This window comes from Zeugodacus cucurbitae, chromosome 6, assembly GCF_028554725.1.
Source record: "Zeugodacus cucurbitae isolate PBARC_wt_2022May chromosome 6, idZeuCucr1.2, whole genome shotgun sequence".
In the NCBI taxonomy this organism is placed as follows: Eukaryota; Metazoa; Arthropoda; class Insecta; order Diptera; family Tephritidae; genus Zeugodacus; species Zeugodacus cucurbitae.
In genome coordinates, this window is record NC_071671.1 from 13,210,256 (window position 1) to 13,225,997 (window position 15,742).

General features: G+C 36.0%; 1 protein-coding gene across 1 annotated transcript in view; it reads right to left on the bottom strand.

Annotated features, from left to right (window-relative positions):
- The window catches only part of LOC105215132 (AF4/FMR2 family member lilli), a 63,678-nt gene extending 48,985 nt beyond the window's left edge, over positions 1-14,693 (bottom strand). The window contains exons 1-3 of the mRNA XM_054234313.1: positions 13,808-14,693; positions 9,668-9,925; positions 128-612 (exon numbers count right to left, since the gene is read on the bottom strand). Coding sequence (XP_054090288.1) covers positions 128-612; positions 9,668-9,925; positions 13,808-14,357 — 1,293 coding nt within the window. The 5' untranslated portion in view covers positions 14,358-14,693. The remainder of the gene's footprint in view (positions 1-127; positions 613-9,667; positions 9,926-13,807) is intronic.
- Positions 14,694-15,742: the final 1,049 nt, after the last annotated feature.

Sequence of the window (15,742 nt, forward strand, 5' to 3'; positions counted from 1 at the left end):
AAAGCTAATGACAGCATAATGCTTTAATTTTGTATAGTTTTTCGAGTAAACACATTATTTATATTTTTTTCTACCAAATCTAGTTTAACATTTTGAGTTTAACAAAAATATTTTCTTCCCCACTCACCTCTTGTCCCTTTTCCTGCTGACAACCGCTCAGTCCACGCTTCAGGAGCACATCATTGTCCAAACTGTCAGCACTGCAACGCCTCGCATATTTACTAGCGCCACCGCTCACGCCCATTGAACCAGCTGACGCCTCGAGCAAATGCCCACTCTTCTCGCCGGTCACTTGCAGGTGATGCGTTTGCTGTTGATAGAGATCATGCGGCGGCGGCTGTTTCTCCTTCTCACTGTGGCACTTCTCATGTTTGTGCTGCTGTTGCTGGTGCTGGTGGTGATGATTGTGATGGTGGCTGTGCTGATGATGTGTATGGTGGTGCTGATGACGCGTTAGCCGACAGCAGATACGCGCATAGGTACATTGTAACGCCTCCGCCAGCAGCGCACCCAAACTGGAGAGGCACATCAACATGAGCGGCACACCGATTAGGGCATACAGAATGGTGGCGATTTTACCAGCGGCAGTGCGTGGCGTTAAGCTGCCATGACCTAGTTGAAGTAGGGAGAGAGGGAGAGAGGGAAAATGTTAAACAGTTTGTGAGTGGAAATTGTTTAAGCTTCTGCAGTACTATTACTACGACTGATAGAAATAAAATACCTAGAAATTTGAAGATATAATTGAAATGGAAACAATGGAAAGCAGTGCGAGAGTCGAGATCTTAATAAGATCGTCTATAAAGTGATGTTCCGAATTGATGTTTTTCTGTTGAATTCTTCACGAACCTTATAATGGTGGCATTGAGGTCATAGTCCCGTTTATTCTACTGCCAAATTTACTAATCAAACCCCAAGAACAATAGAAGAGAGAATATTAAGAATATTGCAGAGAGCTGAGAGAAGGTGCTCTAAATCTTCAGCTGACTTCAACTTTGAGCTCTTCGGTAGAAATATTAAATCTGGGCACTACAGTAGTAATTACTGAGAAGAATCGTCTAGATTCATCGAGAGATTCTCAGGATCGGTTAGATCTCTATGAAGATCCGATAAGATCCTATCCATTAGAGAGAGAAAAATATGGATAACTTTTTCGAAGAGCATTTTTTCATGCTTTAAAAGTTTAGGAGATATCGTGTTCTGAATTTCGACTTGAATTTGGAGGCTGACATAGAACTAAAAAGACTTAATATTAGAAAAATTATTAAAATATATGTTAATAAGTTTCTGGATCTCTGTTCCTTCTTCACAGGATGCAAAATTGTATAAATATATAAATTTAGAGAAAGAAAAATAATTAGAAAATGTCATATAAGTTTTTAAACTCAAACAAATAAATATTTTTCAATAATAATAAATATCCTTAAACTTCAATACTTCGTTTTATTTTCTCTTTATTTTGATCTTATTTTTTCCGACATACATATATTTTCCTGCGCAGTATGCCACGATGTCATATTGTTTCGGTCTCTCTCGTAACCCTCCGGCTATCTCAGCTCAAGCAAACAATAAAATTAAACGCTTCCTTTCACACAGCAACAACAGCAAGGAAGTACAAACATTTACATTCTTGTAACACGAATCATATTTGGACCAAATCATCAAATAGCAATAAGTAGCCGAGAAGTACCAAACAGTGGAGTGGACACAAGCTGCCTTCGAAGCAAGAGCGGAAGCAAAGCAAAGCAGAAGCAAACATTTTATTGGAACCAGCTGCAGGCGCTGGCCAGCTGTTGGGGCAATAACCAGAACCAAAGTAGAGAGTATCTATGTCTTTGTGTGGGCAGGAAGTAATGGCTTAGTACCAGCAGGAAGTAAGTAGCTGTATTGGAAGTTGCGGTCAGCCACATTGAAGTCTCCTGTTTGCTCCATCGACGGCATTTTGTGGCACATTCATATTTATAACCACAATCTGGCATGCCTGCTAGTGTTTACTTCAATTGAAATACTCGACAAACAGCAGGCGTCAGGCAGTTCGATTGGGAATCAGTTTGAGTAAATGTTGTGGTCAATACTGTAGCAGTGGGTAGACGCTGTGCCATTAGGTTGAGATTGCTAGGCGATTAGGTTGAGATTGAGATTGAGCGAAGTACGCATATTGAAACAATTGCTTGTGGTTTCCATTAAAAATGCTGCTATTGCAATACTCGATTGCTGGTTGATATGTGAGGACCTGCTGAGCAGCATGAGCCTCAAGTCAGCAATGACTACAAAGTTTTATATATTTTTGTGCACAAATATCGGCTTATTTTAATATGTATGTTGTTAGCTGCCGGCGATTATTTGTGCTGGTGAATTGCTGATGAGTTATTGTGTTTGATTATCTATAAACCGAAATGAAGCTGAGGAAATTATGTATTGAGTTACAACGTTAAATTGTGTTTCATGGGTGGTACTAGTGGTGTTTGTTATTGATACTTTGTAATCTCACAGAGCGCTAGTGGACATTGAATTTAATCCACTAAGGAAAGAAGTCTGAAATATATCTTCAGTTCAATAATTGAAAATAAACCACTTAATATCTCAAACAACATATTTCCTCAGTAAAAATATAATGGATTACGATGTTGGTTATATTGGGAGTCGAACTAGGCCATCTCCTGCTATGGACAAAAAATTGCGATAATATATCAACTCGATTTTAATAAGATGTACAATATAATGCAATAAGCGAGGTATTTGATAAATAAATATTCGTAATAAAAATCATAATTATTATACATTAGTAAATAAACATGACGGAACCCTCAAAAAGTAAATTAACCGGTTCGCTCGTTACCTTCCCAAATTAAAAAAAAAAAATAATCTCGCGAGACTTCCCTAAATGTAAACAAACTTGACCGAACATTCCCCTCGATATATAAATTAACTTCTTTTCACGAAACCCTCAAAATTATATTGAACTTGAAATATACGAGTAAAGAAGTATGGATTTACGTGACTTTTCAAAATATAAATCAAATTGGCCTCATATGGCATATGGCCAAGGGTCATTGACCCCGACAAAAATGTAAACAAACCCTGACCAAAGGTCATTGACCCCGACCAAAATATAAACAAACACTGGCCAAACTTACTTATTAGAGAGTCTCGTGGCGAAAAGTTTGTCTACTTTCAAGTTTTGTTTACATTTTGAACGGTAACGAGAGGTACAGTTTGTTTATATTTTTATTCTTCTTCTTCTTGACTGGCGTAGACACCGCTTACGCGGTTATAGCCGAGTCCAAAACAGCGCGCCACGTATCCCTCCTTCTGGCAGTTTGGCGCCAATTGGTTATACCAAGCGAAGCCAGGTCCCTCTCCACCTGGTCGTTCCATCGGAGTGGAGGTCTCCCTCTTCCTCAGCTTCCACCAGCGGGTACAGCATCGAATACTTTCAGAGCTGGAGCACTTTCATTCATTCGAACAACATGACCTAGCCAGCGTAGCCGCTGTTTTTTTATTCGCTGGACTATGTCTATGTCGTCGAATAACACATACAGCTCATTGTTCCATCGTCTGCGGTATTCGCCGTTGCCAATGTTTAAGGGACCATAAATCTTCCGCAAAATCTTGCTCTCGAAAACTCCTAGTGCCGTCTCATCGGATGTTGACATCGTCCACGCTTCTGCACCGTAAAGTAGGACGGGAATGAAGAGGGACTTGTAGAGTTTGGTTTTTGTTCGTCGAGAGAGGACTTTACTTTTCCATTGCCTACGTAGTCCATAGTAGCACATGTTGGCAAGAGTGATTCTGCGTTGGATTTCCAGGCTGACATTGTTATTGCTGTTAATGATGGTTCCCAGGTAGACGAAATTATCTACAACTTTAAAGTTATGACTGTCAACAGTGACGTGGGAACCAAGACGCGAATGCGCTGACTGTTTGTTTGATGACAGGAGATATTTCGTCTTGTCCTCGTTCACCACCAGACCCATACGCTTCGCTTCCTTATCCAGTCATTTTTTTTTTATTACATTATTACTTACTGAGATGTCACGACTTTTAGAGGGGAGCCTGCTTTAGAGGCTTCAAAAATATTTTTTTTGCGTAAATCACTTCCTAAACTATCCAAGAATATGTCTCCAAAATTTCGGAACAAAATTCGGATTATTTCCGGAGATACAGACAAAATAGTGAGCAAGCGTCGAGCAGGTATAGGTTTGCGAGTGGCCGGACCGCCTGGAGCCAGCTTGCTCCACCCCTTGGTCTATTATGTATATTATAATGAAACAGAACAGCCCGACGAATCGAGCAATTTGCCGAAAACCAATTTTTTGAAGAGTCCGAAGAACAGTTATATGGAGCAGGAATCGCTGAACGAAAACTTTGAAGATTTCCATTTTTATGATTTTTTCAAATTGGCGGGCAAAATAGGAAAAAAAAGTAAACATATAGTGAATGAATGAAAAGTTTCATTTCAATCAGACATTTCTTTCCTTTCCAAAAAAATACTTGAAAATATAGATTTTTTGAAGCCTCTAAAGCAGGCTCCCCTCTTAAATTGTGAGAACTTACATTAGGTTAGGTTTGTTTATACTTTAAGGGGTTAAGTTGGCTTGCATTTATGGGTTAACGTGATGTCAGATAAAGTGTAGTATTTAAGTTTCTGGCATGAAGCCCGCAGTGTCGTCTTTCATATAAAAGTCCAGTATTTAAATCATATTTAATTGAATTAATTAATTAAAAATATCAGTGTTTTGTGTATCACTGTTCTGTCTGTTGGTGTGTTTATTGAACTTATAATTTAAATCCTCCACTAATTTCATTCAAAATAAGGTAAGCTTTTGCAAATCACTAGGTTGAAATATTTAAGTATCGATGTGATACTTGATTAATATTAGTGGCTCAACGAGGCTTCAACAAGCTTAGCAGTGGCTTACAATCTTTTGTTATTGTACGAAACTCGGCATTAACAGCGCCACCTGCTCGAGGAAGACTAAGGGTTAAATGGAATTAATTAATACTTTGTCTGTTTGATATCAGCTGTGCACGGTTTACTCAACTAATTAGATATTATTTAGTAAATTACGCTCTACTAAAGACATTATATTTTATTTTTGATCAGCGCAATTCAATAATATTAGAGAGATAAAGGTGTGAAGAAATTAAAATGAGCATTATAAACCAAAAAACCAAAATTGATCGCTATTGAAAAAGTTGATTAGTCTATTTAACAATTTTTTAAAGGTTACCGCGAAATAGATCCTTATTATTTTATTATTATCCATAAATAGTTGCTATCGATAAATATTATGTGTATATTTGATCTAATATTGATAGTTATCGATATTTTTCGATATTTTTCGTTTATTGGATGCGATTTCATATCCGTAAATAGGAAGTAAAGATATGGAGATTTGAAGAAACTATTTTTGTTTTTTGCCACAAAAAACCTACTGGACCGAATCAACGCCTGCGATATGTTGCTGAAACGGAACGAACTCGACCCATTTTTGAAGCGGATGGTGACTGGCGACGAAAAATGGATCACATACGACAATATCAAGCGAAAACGGTCGTGGTCGAAGGCCGATGAATCGTCCCAAACAGTGGCCAAGCCGGAATTTGCGTCCAAGAAGGTTTTGCTGTGTGTTTGGTGGGATTGGAATTGAATCATCCACTATGAGCTGCGCCCATTTGGCCAGACGATTATGGTGGTGTTCTACGAGAGTGGTATTATGAAGTTGCCGCCTAGATGGAAACAGATTATCGAACGAAACATTGAATAGAGAGCAAAAAAGCGTAAGGGATAATTTAACAATCTAATATTATTTTTAATTATATATTTATTATCGATAAATTAGCGATATCGATAAAAATCCTAGTCGTTCTAATAATACTTTTTTATATCCAATAATGGAAAGTAATATTAGGGCAATAGGGTTTTGAAGAGTTTTTAAACAACTATATTAAATATTATAATATAGATACATTTCTGATATCGATAATTATAAGCTTCGATTTTAGCAAGTATCGATAACTTTCCATTTTTTTAGCTTAAAAAGCTTGTTTTATAGAATTTATATTTTTTTAATGAAATTGTATGTACGGTTTTATATTTAACCTCGCTCCTGATCGCGAGTTTCTGATATCGCTAAGTTGTCCTAGTTACAGGTTCATTGGTCACACCTTACCACTCAACTAAACACAAATATAAGTTTGCAACTATATATGTATGTATTTATCTGAGTTAGTGCGTCTAAACAAACAAGCAAATAAAGCTGTGTGCACACGTTGAAGGTTACTGAGGTGAATGATGAGGCCAGTATGTTGTATTCATATAGTCACTTGATTTCGCTTGCTTGTCTGCGGTCAAAAGCACATGAATGCAAATAAATGCGCACACCTACATATGCTTTATAACATAAATGAATGCATTCAGCTGCACCTCTATACGCATACATACAGATACAATAGTAAATTTACATTTACACACACATGAATACAGAGTTGCATATGGGAATTGCCTCTGAATGGCAGCGCCTGTCGGCAAACACAACAAAAGACAAATGTTTATCTTCAATTATACTGCAATTCTGCAGTTGTGTACTGCGGGCTGAGGGAGGTCACTGTGGGTGCCACCGCATTGCCGCAAAATTCAACATGTTGGCGGCTATTCTCGGCAGCTGCGCTCCATTGCCACTCGTTGTGTAGATGGCAATTTATGCTTTAACCCTTCCATTACTGATTACTGTGGCGTGTATGGCATACATTGCATAACCTTGGCGCACTACAGCAAATAAAGCAACAACAGGGCACACATATGTAATATACGATATATGATATCCCTGAGTGTTGAAGAAAAAATGCGTTTACGCATAAAATCGCAGCTTGCAGTGTTCATGCAAAATGCCCTCTGGAGTTGCTACCTACATACAAACAAAATGGAAATATATGTATGTATGTGTGGTGTGAGCTTTTAGCTTCATGACTGTATTCAGTTATTTCTAGCTCCCCCTCTGGCTGTATTGCGGCCCTGTGGCAACTCTGCACTTTTTATGCAGGCTCTTATGTAAATATATTGGTTTATATATACGAGTACTTGTTATTGTTTTCATTTACTTTGTGGTATGCAGTAATTTAATCTTTGCTCTTTAATTTGTAAACGAGTCGATAAATCATTAAATGGCCCCGTAAACTGACCCTCTGAAGCAATAATGGCAGTACTTATCATCGGTATGTATAAATGGTGTTGTGGAAATATTGGGGGTCAAAGAAATTCAAATAAACATCTTTGAGCCATTGAAAAGTCCTGGAATTAATATGAAACGTCCACAAAAGGGATTGTCAAAATCGGTAAAATTTCTCTAACGATTTTCTGATTCAATGCTTATAAGAACTCAAGTAAACAATATAGACGATCATCCCAAATTTGTAAGGCTAAAGAGATTTCATTTAATATTGGAAAATGAATAATGTCTAAATGATACAAATTTAGTAGTCTTGAAGCCTTTTCGTACAGCCAAATTAATTGAATACATTAAGATTATAATTGAGAAACCAGGTTTTGCCTTTCGCACTGCCGGCTACTCGATTAATGATCAGCGGTTTATATATTTTTGTTTTTGCTTTTCATAAGAAGTTGGGAAGTTTCATCAGCTGCTTGGTATTTTATAAAAACCAAAACCAACCACCAAAACGATTTGTGTTATAACTGATGTTGTAAAATAAGTTTTTTCTTTCGTAATTTTAATTTTGATTGATTGCTCAATTAACTACTGTGCGAAAAGGCTATTAGGCTTTCAACTGCTATACTGTATATAACAACGTATTTAATAATCTCTCCTATCGAAGGGAAGTAACTGGGTCTACAGCAAAACAATAAAAAACTCATGAAGACAAATATTCATAGAACTGAAAACTAAGCTAAAAATTTACTAATTGTTCATATCACCAGACTAAAGTACGAGGTACAAAAACACTCGGTGATCTCTATATAACATAATGCAGTTTGGAATAGATTAAAAATTTTATCCAGCTAAGGACTGTTAAGCACGACAATATTATTCAAAAGTCGTTGGCAAACATATTATTGATCTCTGGGTTATCTCTTAAAGACCTTATATTTATACTCTTGCAACAAAGTTGCTAAGAGAGTATTATAGTTTTGTTCACATAACGGTTGTTTGTAACACCCAAAACTAAACGAGTTAGATATAGGGTTAAATATACCAAAGTGATCAGGGTGAAGAGTGCAGTTCAAATCCGCATATCTGTCTGTCCGTCCGTCCGTCCGTCCGTCAGACGTCTGTGCAAGCTGTAACTTGAGTAAAAATTAAGTTATCTTGATGAAACTTGGCACACTTATTTCTTGGCACCATACGAAGGTTGCTTTCGAAGATGGGCAAAATCGAACCACTGCCATAAATTAAGCTATGGAAATGAAAAAAATGGTACAAAGGATCGCATTTGAAGGGGCATATTTGAATGTAATTTTTTTGCAGAATTTAGCGTGGCCCCGCCTCCTACGAAGCTTTTTGTACATATCTCGTAACCACGCCCACCTCCCATACAAAGGTTATGTTGAAAACTACTAAAAATGCTTTAATTCAGTAAAGGAAAACATGAGAAACCTTAAGTTTTATTATAAAAAAGGTACAGAAGGGCTCCACCCAAATTGATATACAAAAGTTTACCCTTAAGGGTCAAAACCAATATCTCCGAAACTACTCCACCAATATTAATGAAATTTGGTTTGTAATATTTTGCATCCCAATGATATGTTGTACATATGTAGGCCAAATCGGTTCATAAAAATGCTTATTTCCTATATACCAGAACTTTGAAGTCGACCTGAATAGTTTAATTTACAATAAAGTAAGCATTAGTGAAGATATCGGAACAGAACTTTGCATAAATACTGCATTTATAGTGTGACAGCCCCTTTCTAAAAATCGTCGAAATCGGACCATAGGTTTTCAAGGCCCCATATATTGAACATGAGGTCTTCGGTGCTTCTAACCTAATATTAGGGTTTCCAACTGTCAATGGACTTTATACCGACTTTATATATGACGAATATGTGGGGAAAATTTCCTATTATATAATATTAAATAAATAAATTGCGAGTATAAAATGTTCGGTCACAACCGAACTTAACCTTTCCTTACTTGTTTTCGTATTGATTTGGTCAGTTATAGTTTGTTCATCTGCATAAAACATTGATCGAACGTAATGGAACAAAATATTCACTAACAGACCTAGTTCTTGATATAACCTGTATCACCTGTACAGTAACAAAGCTGGTTGTTAAGAAGCCTAGAGAGAGATTTATCAGAATAAGTCAAAAATTATATTGTAGTTTGCAAAAGTAGGTATACTGAATGAAGATCTCAAACACAAATACATATATTTTGACAGTTGATGTGACATTTAACCTTCTAGGAAACTCTAAACTTCTAAAAATACATTGTATTTAATTATACAGCAATAATTTAAGGGTACATTTGTTACTAAATGATAAAATTAATAATATTTTATGGTTTTAATAAACTCAAAGGTCTTATCAATGACGGGACTTATTTCAAATTAATATAATTCTGAAGCCTATGAGACTAATCAATATAGAGTATGTATCTAGAGGAATTTTTGTTGAGAAGAAGAAAACATATAGTATTTTCTGACTTACCAATTGTCGTTATCACAGTGACTGAGTAGAGCAGCGCCTCGCCGAAACTCCAATGTGTTGGCGCCAACATGGCGTCTGTGGACGCATCGAAAGTGCTGCCATAGCGCCGCAACGCTGTTGAACTGCCGCCAAACATACCGATGCTGTAACTACTGTTATTCGTATGACGTGTGGCTGCCACAATCGAATCTTCAAAGCGACGCAACTGTTCGTGTACCAACGTGGACCAATTGCGCTCGTACAAGACGTTGAGTTTTTCTGTAAATAAAGAAAATATTCAAATTAAATATTTATTCTGATATAATTCGTAAAGGAAGTTACGAAGAGATATAAAAATTTACACATATTTGAGAAACTAATTTTTTTTTTAAGGAGAGAGCGCGATATGAATCATTAGAACTCCCCATTCCAACAAAAATTTGTGTATTTATTTTTTTCTAACATTTATACTTTAATCCTTACTAATTTACCCTTAACACCCTTTATTCTTGCACGCATGCCTGCACACATTCCCCGATGCATTACTTCATATCTGCATAAATGGTTCCCAACATGGCATGTGCACGAGTGTACCACAAATTGCATAATTGCTTGAGCACCGCTGAGTAGTTTCACCTGTTCATATATCCATGCAAACAGTGTGTGTATATTAATTACACAACCGATCTTAGTGGACTCGGCTCAAGTGCGATTTGGAGGCCTCAGTGGCATACTCGTAATAGGAGTGCTGTTTAGAATGGCATAATTTAGTTGTGCATAACATGCACATTCTGCATGTCCTTTTTGCTGGCCTTGTGGCGGCATTCGCATGTCCTTCTGCGTACTTGCTTGCTCGTTTGGTTGTCCAAAGCAGTTGACGGCATCTTAATTTACATATGACAACAATGTCCTGCAACTTGCTTACAAATGCATATTTACATGCTGACATATGTAAGTAAGTACATATGTCGAAGGATTTGTAAACAATAAGAGCGTTTTCAGCAAGTCGATGATGTACTTCACATACTCGTATAATGCAGTGATGACAAACAGCACATAGTTTAAATACATATATATGAACTCATATTACCATAAGAGCTAGTTGTTTGGCGAATAATTAGATGAACAGGCCTTTAAGTGATTTCGTATTACAATAGGACATACACATCTTCACTCAAGTTAACCTTCTATAACTTTGGTCGAAATAATATTGAGAAACCTTGAAATCTGTGAACTCATTTCAAGAGCACCATGGAATCCTTGATGCCTAACTTTTCATATGGTTTTCAGAAAATATATTTGAATCATACCATAAGCATTTTGAATAAGTGCCATCGTCTGTAATGGAGGTTATTTTCAAATTTCCATCAACTAATCAATTCTACCCAATTTCCTGGTTGATTATCGTATTAAATTGATTTAGTTAATTCTTTTCAAAACCCTAAAATCTTCAAATTTTCGCTTTAATTAAAAAAGATTAGTTGGGTTCATCATACCAGCATGGATCCATTTCACGTAGTTTAGGTCCATATCCAATTAAGCTTAGCTAAATACGCTCGTTAAAATTTTCTGAAGATTCCTCACAATCTAGCGGATGTTCGAGTATATGTTACAAAGTCAACCAGAGGGTCAAAACTTCATATAAGATGTAGAGGGAAAGAGATCGATTCATTTTATTTTTATTTTTTTTTTTTGAGATCAGAGAGTGTTGTGATAATGGTAATATACTCGTCTTATGTTAATAGATATCTTCCTTACTAACCGATATGATTTACCCAACTAAGATATGTTCCGGTATTATCTAGAAGATGGAGTCAGAAATCCTTGTATTTAATATATGGGGATTAATATTGGGAGCGATTTCATTAGAGAACACGATTTTATTCTGTTTAAGATAGCGAACATATTGACCGATTTATAGAAAATAAAGCCCACCACATTCTTATTCATAGTACATCAGGTTCAGGAACGGATAAAAATGTAGATGATAGCTTTCTATCCACAATTAATGAAATCCGCCTAACAATGTTAGGGATTTCGTGGAACTAAAAAATTCTAAAATTCACGTCAGGCGGAGGCATCCTAAACGATGACTACTACTCAGGGAACATTTGAAAGCACCTCATTCTGGTATCGTAAAGGGCCATAACTGGTCTATGCGTGGCCGGCAGGCCTACCAGGACAACCTAACCTAACACTACTGCAGCTACAGATTCGGGAGTAACTTATCATTGTGAGCAGAGACTGTCTACGTCTCCGAAGAGAGGGTTCTTGAGCTCCGATGTTGTTGAGATTGATTTTGGTGAAAGTGATATACTATGGATCTCTAATCATTGAAAAGACACACAAAGAAAAGAACTGCTCTAGTAGTTGATCGAAGTTTTTATTCCTCAATGAGTATGAAGGTTACTGTTCTTAATTAGATACAGAAGTATTTCATACAAATTATGTGCCAAAAAGTCATAAATTTCACTAAATATTATCCAGTAAACTTAAAACCACGGGTTGAAATTTTCAAATAATTTCTAGTTTATTTTATGCACACTTTAAATGTATTTAAATATTTTAGTAAGTAATTTTTTTTTAATTGAAACAATATAACTCCCAGCACAAGCTTGCCAACTACATTAACATTTAATTTGTCGTAATTTATTTAATGTAATTTGAATTTATGCAGTTTCACCACGATAGTGTGCAACGACGTTGGTAAAATGTGTTAAGGTACGTTGTATGTGAGCCATTGATTGCGGATTCACTTTGTATTTAACATTGGAAATGATAATTTTAAGGATGAAGTGCTAACATTTTATCTTAAAACATGAAATCTGGCCTCGAAATCATTATGCTGGTGAAATAATATTTAGTTGTAGTGCAGAAAATTCAACAAACATTAGTGTACTGAATGAAAGTTGGGCCCAAATCCGTCTGGTTTTTGTAGTACATTTTGTAGTATGCTCATTCAATTGGACGAAATTACAAAATTTGTGGCAAATGCAGCATTTGCGGTTTTAGAGAAATATTTAGTGCCACACCACAGTTACCGCTACATAGCAGTATACAAAATACATATATATACACAAATTTTAATGTTTCAATTGCAAATTAGTTAATTTAATGACATAATGGCTCTTGGGTAAACCAAAATTTCGGTAATTTATTAAGTGTAGTTGGTCTGCTGGATTTAAATTTAAAAAAGCCACTAAGTGGTATGCCATACTAAAGTTACAATTTTAGTAAATTAATTTATGTGATTCGTGGAATTTGTAAGCCGTGGCTAGAAGTAAAATAGGAACTTTAATTTTCTCTCTAAAGTTTGAAGCACTTTTGATCGAATTTGAGTTCACTTCAATAGACTTTATTTTGTTCAACGCAAAAAAGGTGCCCAGTATTATTTATATCAGATCCGATAAAGCCCTAAAATTTTCTTGGTATTAGTGTTCTATAAATGGTGTTATAGTACAAATAGCGAGATTATCACTATCGATATGTATGGACCAGGATTTATATCTAGTCTTCTCTGATTGTACTCCTTATTTCGACCAGATTCATCATTGCGTTTGCGAGATAGTTGGGTCCACGTAATTGAAAATTGTTTTTATAACTAAACACATTTTGGACTTTGTTAAAGTGGAACAACACTAACTCAGGAGAAAGAAGTAAATTGGGGAATGAATACTGAAGTATCTGATTGATTAACCAAAAATTCTACGAAGCCATAAATAAATGTATATAAGTCAATTTGATCCATAAGTGGGCGTGGCTCCGAACTTTACTAATTTTTTTCTTCAATCTGATAAACTAATAAAGCTTAAATTTCATGGTAATGATGGTACAGAAGAGCTGCACTAAAGTTGGTGTACTAAATTTTTAATGGGCGTGGCTACGCCCACTTATGGATCAAAAACTTCTCGACCAATTCAATGAAATTCGGTTCATAATATTTTCATTTTAGATTTTTTTTAATATTTAGACTCAAAATATGCTTGTTGAAATTTAGGTTCATTAAATATTCAAGAAAATCGCTATAGCGGTAAAAAATAGAAGTATGTTGATGACAATTGTTATCAGATTTTTATTGAGTCGTATATTTTGAACTAAGTGTCATAAGAAAGGCAACCCATTTGAAAGTTCTCTAATTATAATATTTCTAATTCCACTCACCCGTTATAATCCACAGTTCGCGCAGACACTCCTCTCGACTCTTCGCAATCGCCGCCGAGGTATTAATGTCCTGTGGCGCCTCAAGTAGTGGAAATATACAAGCCCCCAGCATGGAGTAGCCAACAACCAGCGCCACCAAACCGGGCGGTGAGAATAGTACTTTCAGCAAGAAACCGAAACAGCTGCCAAAGATGGAGCTATCGTCCGCACCGTTGCCAAATTCGCCACCAGCGGTGGTGATCAACTGATATTGTGGTTGTTGTTGTGCAACTGTTGTGCTGCTATTGTAGTTATAGTGTGTTGTTGGTTTACTATATATTTGCTGTTGTTGTTGCTGATGATAAAGTTGATTGTGATAGAGTTGTTGGTGTTGTAATTTCACCGCTGCGGCTGCTGCTGCTCCTGGTGTTGCTGTTGTTGTTGCTGAGGTGGAGTGCTTATATTGTAGTTGCTCACTGTTTGTTGTTGTTGTTTGTTTGGTTGTTTCTGTTGTCGACGCTGTGTTTGCTGTTGTCTTCGTTGCGTTTCGCGCTCTTTCAACGTCCGACATTTTAATTGCAATAACAGACGTGTTTGTTGCATTTGTTGTACGCACCGCCGTCGTCGCCGCCACGGGAACATTTATGCTGGTTAAACGTGGTGCGGCGGGCGAACGATGCGTTTTGGGTTAGTTTTTTTTATCTTTCTTTAAAGTTTTAGGAAGTTCTTATGTGTCTTTATTATTCATTTTGCAGTTTTAAAACTAGGTTAGGTTCATCATATAAACTTCTTTGCCAAGCAGTCCGAAGGTTAAACAATTTTTATACTTTAAAAAGGTTATATTTTATATTTACAGTAGATGCATTTAATATACGTTTCATTCAGCGTCATGTGGTTAAGTTTATATTATAAATCAGTTACTTCACTATTTAATAAAAAACGTACAGAGCAATTCTCAAAATATAATCAATAGGTAGCGTCACCCGTCTTCGAATTACTTCTGTGAACTGCGCTCTCTTATAAAATATCTATATATGAGTGGAAAAGTTAGTCAAGCAGTTGGATACTTCATTAAAGTTTTTTAATAATTTCTTTTCTATCTTTAGAAAACTATGCTAATTCATGACATTTTTACCAGAAGTTTGGTCGAATCGTAGCTCTTCAAATCTTGACAAACCGAAGACGGTGATTATATATCTGTTAATTCATGAAAGTTTTCGCTATATGTCACTCTGGATTATTTGGATAACCGAAAGTAGCTATAAATACATTCATACAACTCATACAAATATAAGTCTGGGGATGGAAAAAGTAATCAGATCCTTATACAGTCGTAGTATATGATATGTAACTGATGTGTTTTTGGTGGCAGCAAAAGCATATATTTTTCAAGGAACTAATACTGGAAGAAATTATTGAAGTGACATATTTCCAATACCAACCCGACCTCTATTAGAAGAATCAAGTATTCAGAGTGCTTGGAAGTACAAGGTCCGAGCGGCAGAGCGTTTTTCTCAAAATGGTGTTTTCAAAGTCGGTGACCAACATTACTCAAAACGGCTAGACCGATTAGTCTCAAATTTTAACACGTCCTTTTTTCGTAATTAATGGAAGATTTTTTCTCTCCGATAAATATTTTTTTTTTTATAAACAATTTAAGGCCGAAATTTCGGTGAAGAATCGATTTTTTTTTTTTTTGAGAAACCGCCATTTTGTCAAAAAATTTTATTTTGCTTAATCCTTCGATTAATTACTAGATTTAACATTATTTTAACGAAATCTGTTTGGTTTATTAATTTCAAATGATCCAGTTCCGAGATATAGTGGTCACCGCAAAACGTCTTTTTTGAGAGGAGCTCCTGGAGATCGGCTGTAGCTCTTTTTCAAATAAATATTTTTACTAGTACTAAGTCTTAAAATACAGTTAAAAGATACCATAATATGTGTATACATTTT